The sequence below is a fragment of the Hippocampus comes genome, unplaced genomic scaffold, assembly GCF_001891065.2.
Source record: "Hippocampus comes isolate QL1 unplaced genomic scaffold, H_comes_QL1_v1.1 scaffold76, whole genome shotgun sequence".
Lineage (NCBI taxonomy): Eukaryota > Metazoa > Chordata > Actinopteri > Syngnathiformes > Syngnathidae > Hippocampus > Hippocampus comes.
In genome coordinates this window covers 3,272,229-3,294,489 of record NW_017805277.1, presented here as the reverse complement: position 1 = coordinate 3,294,489, position 22,261 = coordinate 3,272,229, and the positions used below count along the sequence as shown (strand labels likewise).

The 22,261-nt window shown below is 41.7% G+C and overlaps 1 protein-coding gene across 1 annotated transcript in view; it reads left to right on the top strand.

Moving 5' to 3' along the window:
- The window catches only part of LOC109516105 (uncharacterized), a 29,252-nt gene extending 22,756 nt beyond the window's left edge, over nucleotides 1–6,496 (top strand). Inside the window, exons 10-16 of the mRNA XM_019870317.1 lie at nucleotides 515–640; nucleotides 726–817; nucleotides 901–1,014; nucleotides 1,097–1,293; nucleotides 1,738–1,867; nucleotides 5,519–5,712; nucleotides 5,903–6,496. Coding sequence (XP_019725876.1) covers nucleotides 515–640; nucleotides 726–817; nucleotides 901–1,014; nucleotides 1,097–1,293; nucleotides 1,738–1,867; nucleotides 5,519–5,712; nucleotides 5,903–6,137 — 1,088 coding nt within the window. The 3' untranslated portion in view covers nucleotides 6,138–6,496. The remainder of the gene's footprint in view (nucleotides 1–514; nucleotides 641–725; nucleotides 818–900; nucleotides 1,015–1,096; nucleotides 1,294–1,737; nucleotides 1,868–5,518; nucleotides 5,713–5,902) is intronic.
- Nucleotides 6,497–22,261: the final 15,765 nt, after the last annotated feature.

Here is a 22,261-nt window from a genome sequence, read left to right as displayed (position 1 = left end):
CCCCTTGAGAGTCATACACTGATTCTGAAAGCACCCCCATTTCTGATAGCGTACATTAAATGTTAGACTGGGATACTGTTACGGATATCATACAGAATCGCAATTTGTAGAGAGCTGACAAGAAAAATGGCATTGTATTCATTGTGGTTGTGTGATTCAGGAGGACAATATTCTCTGTCGATATGAATTGTAATTAAAGGAAACAGCATGGTAGTTTAGTGGTTAGCACATCCGCCTCACAGTGAGGTTTGGAGTTCAAATCTCGTCTCTGGGCTTCCTGGGTGGAGTTTGCATGCTGCTGGTGTGGAATTTCTCAGAGTACACTGGCTTTGTTCCACATTCTGAAATATGCATGCAATTTATTTGAAATCATCCATGTGTGGTAATGCAAATGTGAGTAGTTCAGTGTCTGCATTGGCCCTGCGACTGGCTGGTGACCGGGCCAGGCTGCAACCCACCCGTCCTCCAAAGACATAAACGTATTGTGCTCGAATAAACTTGTTGTGTGTCGTAGCATCAGAGCGAATATTGCACCTCAGAACGCCAAAAGAAACAACAGTGGGCAAAATAATGGACTCCTGTCTCAGAATGTTGGGAATGACCGATGACAGAAGCCTTTTCTCACTGAAAGAGCAGAGAGGTATACCAATAAAGAGCTCACAACACATTAGAGTTTCATCACAACATCATGAAGACATCATTTGCACATCTGCTTTCATTTCCAGAATCCACGGCTGAGCTCTCCCAGGATCAGCAGATTGGGACTCTGCTGACAACATTGTCTGACAGGCAGCTGGAGCTACATTTGTCTAAAAGGGTAAGGTGTATTTATTTTTTTAGCACCATCAAGTGTGTTATTAAAACAAAAAACAAAAAATCGTCAATGGTTTTCCACTGCAGAATACCGCTACCCAAAAGAGTCCAGAAGCCAAAAGCTCTACTGGAATGCCAAAGGAGGAGAGAATCAAGGAGCTGAACCTGCAGGTGGAGTCACTACAAAATGTCATCCTCCAGGTTAGGGAGATGCTCTACATTGCATGTGTTTGTAGTCATTGAAATATACTGTGTAAACCCATTGACCTCTCTCGGCCTCAAGGTGCAGGAACTCCACCTAGACCTGGTAGCATTTTGCTCGGAGTTGAAGAATTCAGACGGAGATGGGAATTTAGAAATGCTTGGTTCAGCTGAGCTGGAGCAGAAACTGGAACTGCTCCAAAGGAGACTGAGCGACAAGAAGCAAAGTCTTCAGACCCTCCGAGATCACATCAACAACCCTGCTGCTCACAGGAAGAAGTAATATCTTCGACCACGACAATTTGAATTTAAAACATTTAAAACATAATTCAAACAAAGTGCACACTTGAGTCTTTACGTCTAATACAAGCACCAATACGTGAGCGGTGTCAAAGATTTGTATTTGGTTTTGACTGACATTGCCAAAGAGGCAGAAATCAATCATGCATTATGATAGTTTGTGCATTTTACCCCTTACATGTAACTAGTAAGGCCACAGAATACTTGAAAATGTACTCAGCATAATGCAGTGAAGTTGGGCATTACTGCATACTACACAAACAAAACTATATATATTGCTGTTCCTCTGTGAGTGTAATGACAATTGGGAATTATCTTGAACCTCTATACATGCCACAATCGGTCTCACACAATGTCGCCATGTCTTTCTAACTTGTACGTGTGCATTCGGTGACCGTAGATGGACTTTATGTTTCCTTCCAGACAGCTGGATGTTCGTCTTTTGGAGAAAATGAAGCTCAACTGCCAGGTGTTTAAAGAGGAAATCTCCATGGTGCATCTCAACCGACAGGTGGCACATCTCCAAAATGTCCTGCAGGACAGTTATATGAAGGTACTTTGCTTAGACATTGAATACAGTTTTGCCCCAGCCTGGACTGGCGTAATGTTGACATTCAAACAAGTTCAGTAGGCAGCTTGAGAAACAGCCAGACAGTTGGAATGTGGGAAAATTGTTTAGTGTGGGAATAATAATATTTTGATTGCTAAAAATGTTCTGAGATTGATACGCACAATCAACTCGCAGCACAGTTTTACCGCCACCAAGCAAGAAAAGCAAAGGAGCAAGATTTTAATTGTCGTGATCAAGTTTGAGTTAGTTAGCCGGTTGGAAAACATCAGTTGGAATGTATTTTTACATTTTTGCCTCTTTGAGTCTCATATGGCGAATTTTACCCCATGAACAAAATGGAAATGGCACAGTCTAGTCGACGCATTCACTATATGCCATCAACGGATTCTTTCAAAGTGTCCAGATTCAAGAACTGCATCCCTGTTCATTTGTAGCTTTTTACGTCGTTCTCCATGTAGCAAGAAGTGCTAACTCACAAACAGATGGACAAAACAAATGCAAAGCGGTTTGATTTTTGAAATAATTTTTGGGTTAAAAACTAACAGTGATGGAGACTGAGTTGACATCCATTCTAGTTTAACATTGTGAAGGTCTCGTATTGTCCTTTAGGTAACAATAGCTCTGAGACATGGAAAGTATAAATGACTTCCTGGTGTCAAGGTCAGTCACCCTTTTATGGCCATCATCTTTGATCCTATCACATCCGTTCTTGTGAGGGACAACACAATGCCACATTAACTTCACTGCGCTGTTGGCTAAGGCCGTGCATGGTGTCCTGTTGTGGGTATGGGCACGCACAAGCCAGAAAGTTCTGGATGGTCATGCACTCGGTCTGAGAAAATTGTTGTTTTAGCGCCGGCGCTGACACCCGAGAGCCTGTGACCGTACCAACAATGGAATGTGTGCGACAAAAGGCACTGGGAGAGCGCCATGGAGAAATGGGTCAGGATGTGTAAAACTATCTCCATCTATCCCCGGAGGAGCCCACTTCTTTTTAATGTGGGCCTTTTATCCCGCTGGAGAAGGCCTAACAAGGTGCCATGAAAGGACACACGCGGCTTCGGCTTTGAATGGTGCCCCGTGTCACGTTGCTGCCCCAGGGCCACGCTTTTTTAGGTGCCGAGCTTGTGGGAAAAGCAGCAGCGTTAATGTTTATCATATGACCTAATCAGAGTTAACACACAGGTCAGGATTGAGGAGCAGCCTGGGAACTGATGGAGCCACCGCTCTAATAAGGAGCAGACCGCCCCGTATTCGGTCTCGTAGGCTGCCCCGCATTGCAGACAATAAGGAAATATTTCATCATTGGCTGTCTAATCTCCAAGGATCTCTTCCAACTGGCGAGCATCAATAAAGCAGCCGAGAGGGAAGGGAAAGAGAAACAGAGGGAAGAGCGCAAAGGGCGGAGGGGAAGCACAACAAATTGCGGAAATGATTTTAACTAAGCGTCTTAGCTCGGACAAAAACTTCAGACAGCCTCTTGAAGAGGGGAAATTGAAAGAATAACGACTACACTTGTCTCCGCTTGCTCATGGGCTTTTGTTTTGAGAGGAACCTGCGTGTACTTGCTTGTGCATACCCTGTGGTTTGTATTTACACAATGACAGGCAAATTACACTAAAGTGGAATCCTCTGAAGTTAAATACCTCAAACGCTGTAGAATTTGGAGTCCAAACAACATTTCCTTAAAAAAATAAAATAAATAATAATAATAATAATAATTCTACAAATTTTGTGACACTTCAGTATATTGGGCGGCAAAAGTATTAGTGTTCATTTCTTTGGCCAGAAATTGAATTTAATGTGACATGGGAAAAGATGCTAAGTAATACACTTAAGAGAATATCAGTCACAATTACATTTTTTTTTAAAAAATCATTGTTACCTATATATAAATAGGCTGTACCATACATGCAAGTGTCATGACCGATATCTTGCAATGGCAATCATCTTAAGGAAGGAATGTAACATACCGATGACAAATTGACAGATTATAAAAGTCAAATTGGGTGCATGAATGCAGTCACAATACTTAATTAAGTTCAACAACAAGCATAAAATGCCACTGGATGCTGCTCTGTCAACACTTTCTTCTTCTGTAACCATTTTGTGTTCATCAAAAGGCTTTATGATGTTAACAGTTTGAGGCTCCAGTTCATTCTTTTACTTCACATTTTTTCATATTGCAAATATCTTTTTTTTTTTTTCTAATTACAACATAATTAGAAAAAGAAAATGATGTTTGACGTTCGAGGTTCCAATCTACACTGTAAGCAGTGTCTTTTATGGTCAATGCCCGGTTTTCTTTTCTAGCCAGGATGAGTCTGTGAGCTGGTAAACACTGTCTTCATTGTCTGCCCTGTTAAGAGACTGATTTGTGACACTGGATCATACTAAATATTTTTCACTTTTAATATCAGAGGGCACATTGCGCTTAAAAAAAAAAAAAGAAAAAGAAAAAGAAAAAAAATAGTATCGTTTTTAAAGGTCTATTTAGGTCAACAAGTTCCAGTCATTTTTCAAAAGTCTGCTAGAGCCAACCATTTCTCTTCGGTGATTGCCTTTAGTAATATTTCAATCTTGAGTCTACGTGGCCTGTGGCTTCCCTCACTGGGTTAGGGTTTGATCAAATCATGCGGATGAACATGAGGAAAAATCCTTCCATTTTTGGGCGTCGGTCCAACATCGAGGGCAACTAAGAGAAAATGATGCGCATTAGCGTGTACTTTTCAAGGAGCTTCAGATGCATTTCTGTGGCTATAGCCTGTCTGGCTCTCATGTCTGAGGCGAGAGAAGCTATTGTTTTCGACCCTCGACCCTGGTGAAGCGACATCAATTGCTGTAACACATTCACACGCCTAACAGAGAAAGGGTGGGGGTAGGACGCCAAGAAGTTGGAAAAGGGAACTGAGGAATTCAGCGGTCAGGCTCACAAGTTATTTCTGATCCCCACAAGCTACTTGTGGTGTGATGTCCTCAAACGCTAATCATCACGTCTTGGTGGTCTGCAAGCTTTGACGCACACTTACTCTTATCTTCCGGGGACCTCGCCACAGCGGTAGTCTGCCTCTAAGAACATAGAGTTGCGTATCTAGGGAAATTACATATATGAGAGATATAAATCACAACCTTTTGACAATGTTCACATTTGATGACGTGATTTAAAGCATGTGCAGTGTTTTTGCATATGCACTTACGTTATTTTGCAAGTGTGACCATATACGTCCCAGTGGCAGGCTAAAGATGTGCACTTTATTGTCCATTGAAAAGAAAAAATGGGAGCATCAAATAATGTTCTTATATAACCTTAGCTTTGATGTACCTGTATTGCATTACAAGGAATGTTTGAACACAACAACATTTTAAATGAAAATGTGATTTACCTATGGCATGCATGTTTACATTCATCCTCCATTTTATTCTATAAAATTGCATACTAAAATACAAAAGCAGTATAAGGTTGATTTTAAACAATCTTTTTATTATTATTGTAGTGGGCAGCTCAGTGGAGTAGTGGTTAATTTAATTTAATTTTTCTTAATATCACTTGCATTTTATTATATCTAATAGTGTATATGTGTCATAGCATGTGAATGTTTACAATGTAAAGTGACAGTTTTTTTCTGCATTCAGGAGAAAGCCCAGAGAAAGAAAATGACCATTGGTAACTTGAGCCAGCTGGTGTCACCACAGTCTCCCGCCATGCTGCTGGTCTTCCAGGAGTGTTGCGGACCGGATGGCTGCTATGGCTTTACATGTCGCTACGCAGAAGGCAGTGGATTAGTGGTTGTCGCGGTGGAGAACTCGCAACTCTGTGTGAATGACAGGTATCGAAAGCAATCCTGCTAAAGAACACCATAAAATTAAATCTTTGCAAAAAGACATTTCCTTGGTCACTTTTTTGGGCATAGATGCTGTAAACCGTAACAACTAATCGGGGTAATTTTTGAAGTGAATCATATACCAAATAGTTATATAGTGACACTACATATCTACTTCATATTGTCTTCTCCGCAGACTTGTGGAGGTGAATGGATCACCAGTGGTCAACTCGACAGAAGAAGACCTGAATGACCTTCTTTTTCAGCTCACCAACGCTCAGATTATTGTGCTTCGCCAGCCCCCTTTGACCGTTACCTCACATCAACCCCCTCCTATCCTGCAGCACGTGGTTAACCCTAATCCCCTGCAAGCAGAGAGAGATGTGATTGCCATGGAAACTCCATCACTGTGCAGGCTAATGGCCATCTGATGAGATGACAATGGGTTTTTTTGTGGATGAACACAACAAATAGTGAGACGATCAAACTCAAAACTGATGAAAATGGTGGAAAGACTTTATTACCGGTAATTTCATCTGGATTTAATCTAGCAATTTTGGTTGATTATGTACTGACATTTCTTCTATTATGGAACGAATATTATTGCTAATTGTAGTTACAACCTAAAGGTCTTGTGATAATGTTACAGTGTTTGGTAAACTTTGTGGACTTTCCTGAAAATTCCGGAAAATATATATACTGTGTATATATGTATATAATTTTAACTGATTTATCAGGTTTGTCTACCTTTCTGATATAGTCGGACAAAAAAATCTCCGTTCAAGTTCTTTTCCTCAAGCCATGACCACTTGAACGTGTTCCTAACACTCGCATCTATTACACATATGTCAGCTTGCCTGTCTACCTGTTTGAACATTGTGCTGGGGCCGTACCTGGCCGATCACGCATGAATTAGTTTACACAAAATGCTATTCAAATATTCAACATTCAATGATTAATCTGCCTTTTGTGTGCACACGTACACCCTTTGTGACTTCCGTTCTCACCGAAATGTTGAAATCTCCGAGATATGGCGAGGCCATGAGAATGCGAGGGGAGGGGTGTTACTGTGCCTAGTGTTCGTGCCTCAACATGGCTACGCTCGTGAAAGCAAAACAACGAACTCAAACGCGTGTTCGTTCAATGTCGTCTAACTAATAAATTTTAGGCAATTTTTCCTCAATTTTCCAGAGGAAATTTCATGAAAATTTGAAAATCCAGAATTCGGGGAAAATCCGGAGGACTTTCATCTCTAATCTTTTTTTTTCCCCCCACAGTAAAAGCTGTATGACTGCTATATGTAAAGAACACCTAACTTTGTACTTTAGCTTTGGTGTGCGAACTCGGTGGTTACATTATAAGTACTTATAAAAATACACTGATACCACTGCAGCATCCGACCCGCTAGTGGGCTCTGCCGCCATTAGCCTTTCTCTAGCGCAGTAGCGTTGTCGTTCGCTGTGCACCTTTGCTAGCATCCACACGCCCTCTCCCAGCTTAGTGGCGTGTGGCATGCGGCATAGCGGCTTCCGTGGCCATTTTTTGCTGGTGGTTTGCCTTTACGTGCCTCCTCACTTATGGCGTTACGTAGCTGCTAGCATCCACGGTCCACTCCCTACTGCCTGGCTCCTTGTATGCCATCTGCACGCCTGTCATGATGGCGATGCTTTCATGAAGCATCTCTACAGTTGGTCTGACGAAGTTTCATTTTAAAACTTGTGGTACTGTCAATGAGCTGTTTTGTACCATTATTTCTCTTTCCTCACTACACTTTATTTTATAGTTAACACACGGGGGTAACATGACATCCATTCCTACTTGTGTACATTCAGTATACACGACGTTGTTCTGAGACTTATTTTGCTTCTTTGGCTGTTATCGATGTACACTACTTACACAGTGCCCCCTAGTGTTAGATTGAAACACCACACTGAAATGCCTTGTGTTACAGGCTACAATTAAAAGAAATGTAAAGCAAGACTTAGAAAAACATGCAGTTGGATGTTAAATGTCAGTACTGTAATGACAAGTTGTTTCAAAGTATTAAAACTATGTGAAACGTCTGCCAACTTCCAAAAAAGTTTGTGTTTTGAACAATAGTTTTCATTTTCATTACAATTGCAAGATGTTACGGCAATATCAGGTACAGCTACATGGTAGCAATAGCTGCACCCCTAATTGTCACACTAACATGCATTCATTATTCCCTTCGCTCTCATGTTTTCAAATTTTACAACACGCAAGAGAGCTGCGAATTAAGAATAAAACAATACAAATCCTTAACTTAATAGACTGGTGAGGGGCATGCTTGTCTAACATCTCTCTGAGTATATTCCGAAGGGTGAAATGAATCCTTGATGCTGCACAGGGGAACTCCTGGAAGTTTCAGAAAATATGTAATCTGGTTACATGCATGCCTGAATGCGGTGCACCCTATATTCTCTTTAGAGAACACACACGTACATCTTTCTTTGGAAGCTGAGTCACGTTTGACTTTTTGTATATCGTAATGCAAACCTTCGGGCTGTGAGAATAAACCCTTGGCTGCAGAAATGCCTCATTTCAACCTCGTTCTCCCTCGTTAAAAGCCAATAGATCGTGCAAGCTTGACAGTGCAAACAGTACCAGCCGCTGACCAAGGCTACTACTGGGGGTCCAATGAGCCTGAGGACAAGAAACCATTTTTTCTCATCGGCTGATGAGAAAGGTCACTGGTCACTCACCAGTATAATATAATTTGACAATAAAAAGAAATGGAGCTCGATGTCATGCGGATGGGAGGTTCTAGTTGCCAAAAAACATTCAGAAAGAGGGAGAAATATGATGCTGGCAAATTGGAGTAACTTTGGCAGATACATGGGAAAATAAAGTTGACCAGGCCACAACTTGTGAACTGACACAGATAGACCATAATGTCATACCTCGGGAAGTGTTAGCTCAGTTTGGTGAGAAGTCATCCAAAACCACAAAACAATGCAATGTCAGGATGTTCGAAAAAGTATAACGACCGACAGTGATCATAATGTTTATGGTCAAGATTAGACCCAACAGGAATGGTTCAATCTGTCCGCACAAACGGGTGATGAAGTTCAGAAAAAGTAGAATAGCACTTTTAGACACGAAGGGCAGAGGAGACTGTGTGTCATGGCTGTCTTTATGGAAATGAATTAACACTGGGGAAAATGACACACAATCCTATAAACACTGCTGCTGGCAAAAGAAGAAAGTCATGGTGACCAACATAAACCAGAAAACACAGTCAGGAGGATATAACACTCCTGCTACTCTGCCATCCACTCCTCCGACGCCAGAATGGGAAAGTGGAGGCTATGCAAGTGAGGAAGATGAGCCGTAAGACCTTGTACAGTACACCTTAGTCAGAAACATCTGTAGCACATTTAAATGAACATCAACCTCCTCTTATTCTACTGCCAAGACACCCCTGGTTGACCCAGGCTGTACCTAACACGTAGTGGCACTGCGCAACCTGTACTACATCTGGTTCGCCTTAACAGCCTCAGCAACAACATCCAGCGCACACCGATAAGCTCTGATGTGAGTTCGCTATAGCTGCATTTCTTCTCTCAAACTATCAGCCGCAGCTGCTCACTCCTGAGACCCCCCATCCCACCCTCCGTCCCCCAACCCTTTCTTCTTTCACTCCTTGTACCACCTCACTCTCATCCCGCCCCTTGACAGTTCAGGGTGCCTCACATCTGTTTGAAGTGGAAGAGAGAGCATTAGTTTTGGTTTCCTGCCCAAATCCAACACAAGCCAATAAAATGCATACAGGTCTGATTTGGGGCAAGGGAATTCCTGTCCACAAAACACTAAACGTACACGCGGTCTTAAATTAGAGTAGATGGATTGTTGAAGCAGACACTGATGTTTCTCATGCAAAGATTTACCGACAGTAGTTCTGGGCCCGTCTATAAAAACATAACTGTCTATTTACATGTACGTGTGAATGGCTATGTGTCAATATGGCCAGTCTAGAGTGTAAACCTTTATACAATTGGAATAACACCATCTCCAGAGCTGGATAGAGGATGAGCAAATTTGATGGGTCACATACAAGTTACTTGGGCACATTAGAAGCTGTTTAAATTGTGTGTGTGTTTAACCCTTTCATGCACCAATAATGATAACCTGTAACCCCCAACCCTTTCTTCTTTCACTCCTTGTACCACCTCACTCTCATCCCGCCCCTTGACAGTTCAGGGTGCCTCACATCTGTTTGAAGTGGAAGAGAGAGCATTAGTTTTGGTTTCCTGCCCAAATCCAACACAAGCCAATAAAATGCATACAGGTCTGATTTGGGGCAAGGGAATTCCTGTCCACAAAACACTAAACGTACACGCGGTCTTAAATTAGAGTAGATGGATTGTTGAAGCAGACACTGATGTTTCTCATGCAAAGATTTACCGACAGTAGTTCTGGGCCCGTCTATAAAAACATAACTGTCTATTTACATGTACGTGTGAATGGCTATGTGTCAATATGGCCAGTCTAGAGTGTAAACCTTTATAAAATTGGAATAACACCATCTCCAGAGCTGGATAGAGGATGAGCAAATTTGATGGGTCACATACAAGTTACTTGGGCACATTAGAAGCTGTTTAAATTGTGTGTGTGTTTAACCCTTTCATGCACCAATAATGATAACCTGTAACCTGATAATATGATAAGCTGTCCACTGTAGTAACTGTTTTCCCTGAAAGGGTTAAAGGACCGGTCAAAGACTTATGTAAATGAATTGTCTCACTATTCATCAAAGCAGTGAGGCTGTAACATAACCATGTTGTTTTATAAAATTCATTTAAGTAATGATTTTGTGCTGGGAAGGCGGCAGCGAGGGGCAGAGGGGGGGTTGCTGTCAAATCCCAGGGGTTTTGGATTTCATTTTGCTGCGGTGGAAGTGGGACTTCTATCCTTTCCTCTGGCAAATCTCACTCTAAGTAGCTCCACTAGGTACTTAAGAAAGTCCCAGGAGATATTTATATGTTGACCCACTCCCAGTCAGATGTACTATGATATATGACCTCTGTCCCTCCTGGATTATTCCTGCATAATGTTGAAGATCCACACAACCTGATGATATACTGCCATCTACTGGCACAATGCGCAGCCCCCCCCCCCCTAAAAAGACCACTGGCGTTCATTATGAAGGAACTCTAATTCGTCTAATTTTAGAACCTCATAAATATGTTGATCTATTTGAGTAGTTCCAGTAGTCAAATTGACCGAAATTAATTACATAGAAAAGAATTGTGATGTAAAAGTCAGAAAAGTTTCAGGACAAGTGCACCAAAAATATTACTGCTCCAAAAACTAAAGGCCCCATGACTACATGTCTGATCACAAAGCCCTGAGCATCGAACTGTTCCTCACCGAGACAAACATCAAGCTTCTGCATCAACCTCCCTTTCACCCGACCTTGCTTCGTGTGATATTTTTTCCCTTTTGCCAAGATTGAGGGGGGTCATCAACTGGCCCAGTTTTCAAGACGGTGATGAAATCGAGATGCGAGCCGGAGCGAATCCTTCGAGAAATGCATAAAGGCGTGGAAAAGAAGGATGAAAATGCGTGTTTGACTCAGAGGGGATTACTTTGAAGGGGGAAACCTTTTTGACACTATTCCTGGATCTTTTTCTGACACTTATCATACATTTTGTGCAATCAACATATGTTTGCAGCAGGTGGAGATTATTGCAAAGAATGTAACCACATAATCAAATACAGTGTACGTAACAAAATAAACATATACAATTAGCATCTTATTTGTTTTTCATGGTAATAACTAGTGTTTATAAGGCAAGACCCTTTTGAAAAATCTATCCATCCATCCATCCATTGAAACCTCTTATCCTCACGAGGGTTGCGGGCGTGCTGGAGGCTATCCCAGCTATTTTTTTTTCCCGAATGTCACAAATCACTCCACATTTTCTCATGACATCGCATTACAAGTCAACTTAATAGAGAAATATGACTGAATGATGAGTGCACCGTGGGCTAATCAAGGGTTTAATCAACTAAAATGAATGTAAAGTATATAGGCTTGATCAGGCATTGGAACGATTTATAGCAGCCGAGTTCCACTGTGATACTCTGTGTGCAACACGGTTAAAAGGCTAATGAAAAAGCCATTAAAATGAAGTCTGAGGTGTGCTCTGTGTGTGGGATAAATACTGTATGTTGGCAAAATTTCCTTCCACTTAAATACCGACATGCAATGACTGAGAAAGGTCAGCCAGCACAAGGTATTATTCACTATCCAGTACGTTGTTGATGAAGTACAGAGAACTAAATGTCCCGCGTCTGTGTCGATTAAAAAGCTTTCAAACAATATGAAAAACTATCCTAGCCACATCAAGAGTAGAGAATTAGATTGTGTTAGGATAATTTAAAATTGAGCATCAGTAATCATATTAACAAATCCATCATAAGAAGTAAAGATAAATATGAAAGATTTATTAGCATGTTCACAACGAAAAACACTTTTAAAAGCCACATACACTACATCATGTTCCTTGATGCTGAATAGACATTACCCCGATCATTTGCGCATGATGATTAAACAAGCCATCCATTATATGAGTCGCTTATCCTCACGAAGGTCACAGGTGTGCTGGAGCCTATGCCAGCTCACTTCGGGCAATAGGCGGGGTACACCCTGAACTGGTTGGCAGCTAATCACAGTGTACACATAGACAAACAACCATTCACACTTACAATCACACCTAGAGACAATTTAGAATGTTCACTTAACCTGCCATGCATGTTTTTGGAATGTGGGAGGAAATCAGAGTACCCACAGAAAAGCCACACAGGTGAGAGGAGGACATGCAAGCTCCACATGGGAAAGCTGGGGCCAGAATCGAACCACTGACCTCTGCACTGTGAGGCGCACGTGCTAAGCAGCCGACCACCATGCCCTACTAAACAATAATGACAATATACTGTATATTTATGTTTTAACACACACACACACACACACACACACACACACACACACACACACACACACACACAGACAAAATATATGTGCAGACAGACACAAACTCAAACGTGCTCAAAGAATTTCAAGAAATGACTTGTCACCTTTCTGTTTTCTCCCTCCAAGCCAAGTTACACACTAGGTGGCAGTAAAGGACTCGGTATGTTTCCGTCAGTGGCAATTCAAATCCCATGATCTGTCATTGAAAACCAATGGACCCCCCTCCCCCCCACGCCTTAAAATAAATAAATAAATACATAAATAAATAATTCGATGTTTGTTTGTTTTTTTTTAAACAAACACGTCCGCCTCATTGTGCAGAGGTCAATGCTTCGATTAGGGGCCCCAGCCTTCCTGTGTGGAGTCTGCGTGTTCTCCCTGTGCCTGCGTGGGTTTTCGCTCGGTACTCCGGCTTCCTCCCACGTTCCAAAAACATGCATGGTTGGTTAATTGAGTACTCTAAATTGTCCCTAGGTGTGATTGTGAGTGCGAAAGGTTGTTCTGTCTGTTTCGATAATTGTCAAAAATGATTAACATGATCGCTGTCTTCACAAAGACAAAATATTATGAACTATTAACTTATCATTCACGTTAATCTCAGCAATTATGTTATTTCAGAAGTATGTATCAAACTGGTAATCCTTTGCATGTACAGTAGTTTTGATTCCATTGCATACATAATCTTCTATTAGGTTGAACATTGTTGTCGAAGTTGTTGTTGTTGTTGTCATCAGTATTTCCTCTGTCTGTGTGTCTGTGAACTCTTTTTTTTCTGTACCTCCTGCTGGTCCATAGATTACTGTGGCCCTCTGTTCCAAATTGGGAATTTGGCATTCGACATTGTGTTTCTCTTGAACACGAAGGCTCAACGGATTGTATCCAAAGAGAAATTGTTAAGACTAATTCTTTGACTACTGCACTTTCCTGATGTGTAGCCTGGCCAGGGAAGGCACTAGGTTTTATGGACGCTAGTAAACAGGATACAAATACTGTAAACATATTATGAGAGCACAACATTTCACCACAAACAGCTAACCTGGCCTGACACATGGTATTTCCTTCTACTGCTATGCAGATGACTGTCCCACTGAGCAAAAAAGACATTTTCTCATTAAGGCCACTTTATCCTGCCTGGAGGAAATCAAAACCTGGATGGCACAAAATTTCTTGAATTTCAATGAAAAGAAGACAGTCGTGAGAGTGGTTGGTCCCAGTGGCCCTTGTACATCCCATCCTGTAGACTTGGGCCCCCTGGCTCCTTATCTTAAATCAACAGTCTCAATCTTGGGTCTTAAACTGGACAGTGATTTTAAATTGGACCGGCAAATTGGTGCCGTTGTTAAATCCAGCTTCTTTCAGTTTAGGCAGCTGGCTAAAGTAAAACCTCTTCTTTCTTATGAGCACTTTGAAACAGTAATTCATGCCTTCGTCACATCCCGGCTGGATTACAGTAATGCATTTTACTTTGGAGTCAGCCAATCCTCCATTAAGCATCTCCAGTTGGTCCAGAATGCTGCTGCTCGCCTCTTGACTGGTACTCGTAAAAGGGAGCACATAACTCCTATTGTGCCATCCCTTCACTGGCTCCGTATACATTTTACAGTTCTTTTTACAGATCATATTACTGTATTTGTTTTCAAATCTTTAAATGGCCTCGCTCCACCTTACCTCTCTGAGCTCCTGCGCCTCTACACACCTGCCCGGCGCCTCAGGTCTGCAGACCAGACATTATTAGAGGTACCAAGAACTAAGAGGAGGCTCAGAGGGGATCGAGCCTTTTCCATTGCTGGTGCCTCTCTTTGGAATGGCCTCCAACTGAACATTCGGCAAGCCCCCTCACTGCCCATGTTTAAAACTCGTCTCAAAACTCATTTGTATTCTTTGGCATTTGACTCAGCATGACTCAGACTTGATCTTAGTTTTACTGTTTTGTGCTTTTTACTGTTTTCGTTATGAATTTATTGTTTTGTTGTTGAATATATATTTGCTCCATGTACAGTATTTTGTATACAGCGATGGTTGTTTTAAAGTGCTCTATAAATACAGTTGAGTTGAGTCGAGTTGACATGTGTGTGTGTGTGTGTGTGTGTGTGTGTGTGTGTGTGTGATGGATACCAGTGAGCTTAATTGGGCATAGACATACTGCATATAATATGTGTATGGCCTTTGCGTCAATAGTCATGCTGGTCAGTGGGTTGGCAGAAAAAAAAAAAAACAACAGCCTGGGTATGTAAACTTACGAGCACAATGTACATATCAGCAGTTTGTTTAGTTCTGTTTTACTTGACAATAATAAATACAAAAATGTTTTGGAATTGTATTGAATTGATTTAATTTAACTGAGGTATAAATAAATTTAGATACAAAGACTAGACTAGAAAGAAAGAAAGAAAGAAAGAAAGAAAGAAAGAAAGAAAGAAAGAAAGAAAGAAAGAAAGAAACACGATACGCCTCAAGAAATTTTCTCGTCTGGACCATTTTCATTTTTAGTTAAATACCCCTGAATAGCCCTACCTGCTCTCCAGCCATCGGGCTCAATCTGGCACATAAATCAGAAGGAAGTGCGTCAACCTCTTTCCCCATATGTGACGCTGGTTGCGTGGAACCGCTATTATCCAACAACAACATTGAGGCTAGGGAAAATACTGTGGCTAGTAACACTGGGAAACCACGAGCAACAATGGCTCCTGAGCAAAAAAGTTCTTATCAAGCCATTTACGAACATAAATGATCAGTGAACAAATATAAATATTGTATTTTTGTTGCAGATATGCTCATTGTTCATCTCGATTGCGTAGTTTGATGCTATCTAATTAAATGGACCACAACTACTCGGTATAGGTGAGTCTCAAACAATGGGGATGGTGGTTGCAGGATCGATCCCATTGCTGGTCTGTTCAGGGTTTTGATTTCAATTCAAACCACCAAATTAATTTAGGGAGGCTTGTGAATATTTTAGGGGAGCAGGAGCAGGAGCACCCCTAAAATGGGTGTACCCAGCTTCAGTGTTTGATCACAATTTTGGGACTAAAACGCATTGAAAAGGCTACATGCAAAAACTTCCCTTCACTATACACCAATCAAAGTGCCTTCATGGGGAGTGGCTGAAGGCGCTGTGACAAGGAGGAGATGGAAGAAGCGCACAGAGGGCACCGATTAGAGGAAATGGTGCACATGATAAGTGCTGAATGCTAGGCCAGTGGGACAGAGCCTGTCAAGAGTGGCTGTTAAAGGGCTGCGATGCCAAGAGAGAGATGACTGCAGAGGACAAGAAGTAAAGACTGGGAGGAAAAACGTTTCTCAGTGCCAAAGCATTCATATCCGTTTGACAAGCAATGAATTTTCTGCCTTGCGTTTCATGACCACTGTACTTTTTTCCATAACAGCCGTGCAGCCCGAGTAGACTAATGGTCGATGATTACGTTGAAGGATTCAGAGATGAGAAATAGGGTTTGCAGTAGGGTTTAGTCAGATCATACGTTGAATTTCATGTTTCAGCACGGACTCGTTTGCAGTGAGCGTATTTATTTATTTAGTTCGTTTTGCAGAGACCCAGAAATGTCTCAGTCTGACGCTGCTGTACTGTGCATCATTTTCAGCTCGTGTCTTCCAGCTTTTCATCTGGAGAGTCTTGCGGAGAAACAATGATGACCCAGTTCTGGGTTTGCCTCTGTCTTACCGCCAGTTCTCTTCTGTCCTAATCACGGGCGTCCCTCAGCTCCGAAAGCTGCTGCACTATACCAAGACAAGAGTGAGAGAGGCGTGGGAGCTCGGGGGGGGGGGTTGGTAGAGATAAAAAGAGACACAGACGCGGGAACAAAGTCAGCATGTGGAAGAGAAGAAAATGAGAGCTAATCTCAGCAGGAGGAAAAAAAGAAACGTATGACAAAATATTAGGAAGGATGGATAGATGAGACTTTCAGAGAGAGAAAGCAGGGAGGTTGACGCATCGCATCTTCCCCGATTCATCCCCTAAGGAGAGCACAACGAAAGGCAGGACTGAGTCCATGACAGGCGGTTGAAGAGGGGAAACAGAGGCCTGACGTTCCGTGCATCTTCATGTGCACAGATGTCTCTTGAGATAAACGAAACCAGGTCATTCATCAGGTGTAAGGATACGTTTGCAAGGACGGAGACATACTGGCCTTATGTAATAGAAGTTACACAGGCACACATACCCTGCAGCGTTTTTGAATCTCCTGCTCTGCTTTCCTCTATTAGATGGAATATTTTTTTAAATGGCACTAAGAAGGTTGGCGTAAGATTATGTGAGATTATTGTCAGCATCTGATGTGGGCGAGCAGCATTTGTGATTGTTATAATATGCAAAAAAAGGGTTGGATACATATTGGTAATCCAGGATAATTTCCAGAATATGTTGTGATTTAAAAAGGCCTATGAAAACCAGTGTTAGGTTATAATGAGATTCATTTTAAAAATTTGATGGTGGCGATGTACATATATGTGTAAAAATGCACTTGTGGAGTGGTGGTTCAATTCCCAGTCAGTGCCCCAATAACCAGCCAACCAGTAGTTTGTGTCATAAAGGGCATTTGATGTAAAACAAATCATTTGAGGGACTCTTTATGATGACCTCTGATGGGACAATCGGAAAGTTGCAACAACAACATGGATGTCTAAGAATGTACATTTTGCATTTAACTTGTCACAGTGTCAACTTTTTAAAACGTTTTATTTGAATTATTTTCCATTAAATTTCGAACATAAACCAACTTCTTAAGTGATTTACAAATTTCTTTGACAGCAAGGCATCAAATACAAATAAATTACAACTTAATTTTGTGCCAGGCACAAATCAGGTTGGGCTTAATCGAATTCAGTTATTTGTATGTGGTTTAACAATCAAGCAGACAAGCTCATCTTCCGTATTTGTCTTTCTTTCACCATCGTGTCCCCTAATGTTTTTCTTTAGTGCACCATATCCCGTCACTGGGTGACAGGGTCGTCATCATCCTGGAGAATTAGCCTCCTCGCTCACTCCTTTATGAAGATGATTTACCTGTCACTGTTGTTTCCTGACAGTTGTGTATTCTGTCCCTCAGGTCTGTGTGGGATTCTCCATTTTTTATGATTATTGTTATTATTTTTTAGCTCATGACAGGAGGTGATGTTGTCTTGTCGGTCTAAGGAGCAAGAAATTACAGTTATATTCATGCAGTCATATATGTCACATTGAGGTGATATTTTTTTCGGTCATCTTTTTCTTTCATTGTGTGAGGTTATGTTTCCAACTATTACAACTGTTGTCTGAATTTATTCACGTAATAAAAGGGTTTTGCGTGTATAGCACTTAGACTCCCCATTCACTGCGGCTTCCCTCTCTCGCCCAAGGATGCCTCCGAACAGGTTACTCTACAGTTTGGGACAGGACCTGGATTTGTAGTTGATTTTCTGCTACAGTTTTCCGACAACATCCATTTTCGCACATTGATTGGTTGGGCCCTAAGTCACTTTCATACACATTCCTGAGCGTACTCACACTGCGTGACACATTGATGGACTTTGGGAGTCTTTTGTGATTCAGGCTGGGTACAGACAAATCTTGAAACTTTTTTTTTTTTTTTTATCTGTGACAGACCCCACACAAAAAGATGCTGATGAAAATGAAAAAAAGGTTTAACAATATCAGTCATAGTGCGCGTGGTCTGCTCCAATAATCAAACCACAGAACACCACACATACACATTTGGCGAATCCACATGAATGCAAAAAAAACAGTTTGTTTAATTTACCGCCGTCTCCTTGTTTGTCAGTCAAGGAGCTTTTTTGATTGGCGACTTTCCATTCACGTCACAGTCCAGCGAGTCAAATGGCCAAAGAGTAGTCATCTTTTCCCACAAACAAAGATTTAAATATTTGAACAAATTATGAAATAAGAATAAGAACTTGCCTAAACTTAAACCTAGATTCAATCTTGCCAAGAAAAAAGTATTTTGCTACTGTGGCTCCATGCTGATGTCACTCAGGTCGACTGTCAGTGATGCAAATGGACAAGAGAGTAAACGCCGGAGAAATTGTGCATCCAGCATGAAAACATCTCCAACTCGCAGGCACCCCCGTGACTGGGTTCGTGCCAGCTGGGGACTGGAGGGATGGATTTGACCTTGCCTTTTTATACCCATATCTGGCGAACCACCAATGCACAAGAGACATATTACAAGATATTCCAATATGCTGTCTTAATGGGGTAAAATGATTTCAGCAAGCGACGATGCTGTTTCTTCCATCAACGTATCAGGATGTTTAATGGTAGTATGCCCACTGCATGAGTCTGTACAGTCTGTCTGGGGGAGGGGTTGTGTGAAAAAAAACAAGAGTTAACGGTCAAGGGTGGCAAATCTGGCACGGCACAGACTTGGCAACATACAGGCAATACGCCGACACATGGGGGAAGGGGGACTTCCTTGCCTTGAAGGGTGGGCTTGTCAGAGCTGAGGGAGCACATATCAATGACTTCTAAGCTCTCTGAATTATGCTAAGACATGTCTCCTTGGGGGAGCATGGTGTGAAGTTGAAAGTCATTCAAGGGCGGAGATTTAACAGTGCCACATGAAGCCCCTACTTCTCTTTCATTTGGGCAATAGCTATGTTTAAATAAATTGATGTGTACTACAAAATGCGACTTTGCATAGTAAGTCTTCAGTAAGTACCTAGAATGAGCATTGCAAGTAATTTGATTCTGACGACATGATATATACCTTTGCCACGTTGAGATGAATTACACCATCAGGGCTTGTTCCCCACCCCCTTTACACAAGGTCACCTTGGGTGTACTGTAATTTACAGCTGAATAACATGTTTGCTCTAAACGGTGTTGCTTAGCTGCATCAACCACGCCCGTGTTGTGACATTGCTGGACAGGTTTGTTCAACTAAATGATACAATCCAATCGTTGCATATACCATCAATCTACCGGTACTTTGTTTTGCAATGATCCACTCGATCCAAACGGCATCAGAAACAATTCTGGCATGATGTCGTTTTGATGAAGTATCTTCCTGTTCGCTACAGCACAGTTTTGAAAGAGTGAATGTGAAAAACTGAAGAAAAAAAAAAGATTCTATCCACATTGGTGAGACCTGGTTTCTCATGTGGTCCAAATCACATGTGACATGGGTTGTGCCTCGTTGCTCCGCCAACCACCGGCTGATGATGTGAAATATTGATTTGCATGTCCACCCACATCAAGACGCCTTGGCTTAGCTGTCAAGTTCATTTAGAAGAGGCTCCTTTTAATAGGCCTTTGATGCCAAGCTTGTGGCAACAGCAGAGGTGCCGAAAGAGGGTGGAAGAAGTCCCGCAGGGTCGAGAGCAGAAAGCAAAGACGAGGCCAAAAATGTCATCATGCTGCTTTCATAAAACTCTCACCGGTTTTATAATCAGCAATACGCAGGCTACATTGGGGCAAGGATCTGCACACAAGCTGTGTATGAGGCATAAACCTGCAGTCATTCATGCAATAATGATATGCTGTTGGTCCCTCATATGAGGTTTTACACTGTACTTCTCATTTAGCCATTTCAGCATGGATACACTCTTCTGCTTCACAAAAGCAGCCAGCAGCCTTGCCTCGACACACACACACACACACACACACACACACACACACACACACACACACGCGCGTGAGAGGAGAGTTATGTACACTCAGAGAGTAAGAGACGCTGCTTTATGAGTTGGATTGGACACAGGATGGCCTTTAGAGAAAACATGAAGCAAAAGGTTACCCTCCCCTTCCGTTGTGAGAGTTAGTCTATCTATGAACAGATTTCAGGCTGAAAACTGATGTCGCACGTGACCACCAGAGATAACAAGGTGACCTTTTCATGTAAATGACCGAAATGGCAAATTATGTTCATGCCTTGATTCAAAACTGTTTTCGGCCCCTGAAAAAAAAGATGGATTTTGGTGTATGTTTTCTTCACAGTAATGACAAAGTCGAAGGCTTCCGCGCCCCCGTACACATTTGTTTCAAGGTGTTTGTTTTGCACTTTTTTTTTGTCTCTCAGTGAATTGTGCAGGCTGCCTCCGTCAGACAACCGCAGTCCATCATGCAGTAAGAGACACCTGTGGCCTTTATTCTCACTGCCATGGTCGTTGACATTGTGTGAATGGTAGAGGGAAAAGGTAATCCAGTGAGACAAGTCAGAAAGGCACAGGAAATGAGCAAAACGTTAGAAAAATGTGGTGCAACACAATAGAAGGGGAGGGTCACAGATTCAGTAGCTGCAGACCTGTGCCAAGGGTGAACTGTTACCAAAACAAAACAAAAAAGCAATCATGGAGCATCGCAATTGTGTATTTCTCTTAGTCCATATATTAGCAGCCCATTTAGGAATGTAAGACGACAGGAGCGGCCTGTACCTTTTTTTATTCTGGGCCTGGATGGAATTATTCAGTTGCATCTATTCTTAAGATACGAAATACAAGTGCAAAAATTGTGGAGCTCTATTTGCTAGTAATTTTTTGGGGGGAGGTACTGGTGCGAAAGCCTCATGCCTCACTAACAGGTATGAGCACGAGATTTGCACAGTACAAAACGTGCCTATGTGCACCTGGCACAAGCTGACATTTCCCACGGCCACTCTGCTAAATTGGTAGCCTAATTTATTTGTGATGTAATGTTACGAGAACACCAACTGTGATCTGTTTTTTTTTTTAAAATGTTTTAATGTACAATCAATTCAATATCAAAACGGGGGTGGTGAACTTACTTATCGAGCAGACGCATTGCAATTGGCTTCTGAATTCTGAGCTGCCCAGGTTCCCTGCTCTTCTTCTGTTTACTGTAGTCTTATGCACAGTATTGATTTTTTTTTTTTAAATATTCCCATGCCGGATTTGCCACCATAGTTTCAGCAAAGCTCCTGAAGCCCAAGTGAACGGGTGAGTGCGAGGCTGTGGATGAGCCTGCATCTTTTCTCTTTGTCCCAATCTGTACTTCATGGCATCGTTTATTTGCATTCGTTTTCTTGTCAGCTGTAGCTAGATGCGTTGCGGTTCATGCTCCAGGAAGAAATGCTGAATTCAACGAGTTTAACTTGCTCCCGTATTCAATTAATCATTTAGATTAATTTTAATACACTCCACTCAATTTTCCTCACCGAAGAAACAATTTGAATGGGCTTAAAGTGTTATTAACAATCGTTTTAATGCATAATACATTTATTGAAGGTGATTTATGGCGCCCCCTGAAGGTCACAACACGCTTAGCGAACCACCGCTCCCATTAGAATAATATTTAAACAATAACAGCACATTATTTCATTTAATTTTCTCCACAAGTGGTTCAGGAAATGTATCGCCAAATTGCCATCTCTATATAAGCTGCCAGAGAAGCATAAACCTCTGCCATTGCTGAATTTATACAATTTAACAATGAGCAGCGATGTATAATTTTAACATGGACACACACACAAGAAATCAAAGACATTACAGACTACTGACATGCCACTTTTATATGTTGGTTTCAACAACAACCAAAGACAACAACCAAAAGAAAACTACTCAAGAGAAATGTATACACAAGCACATCCT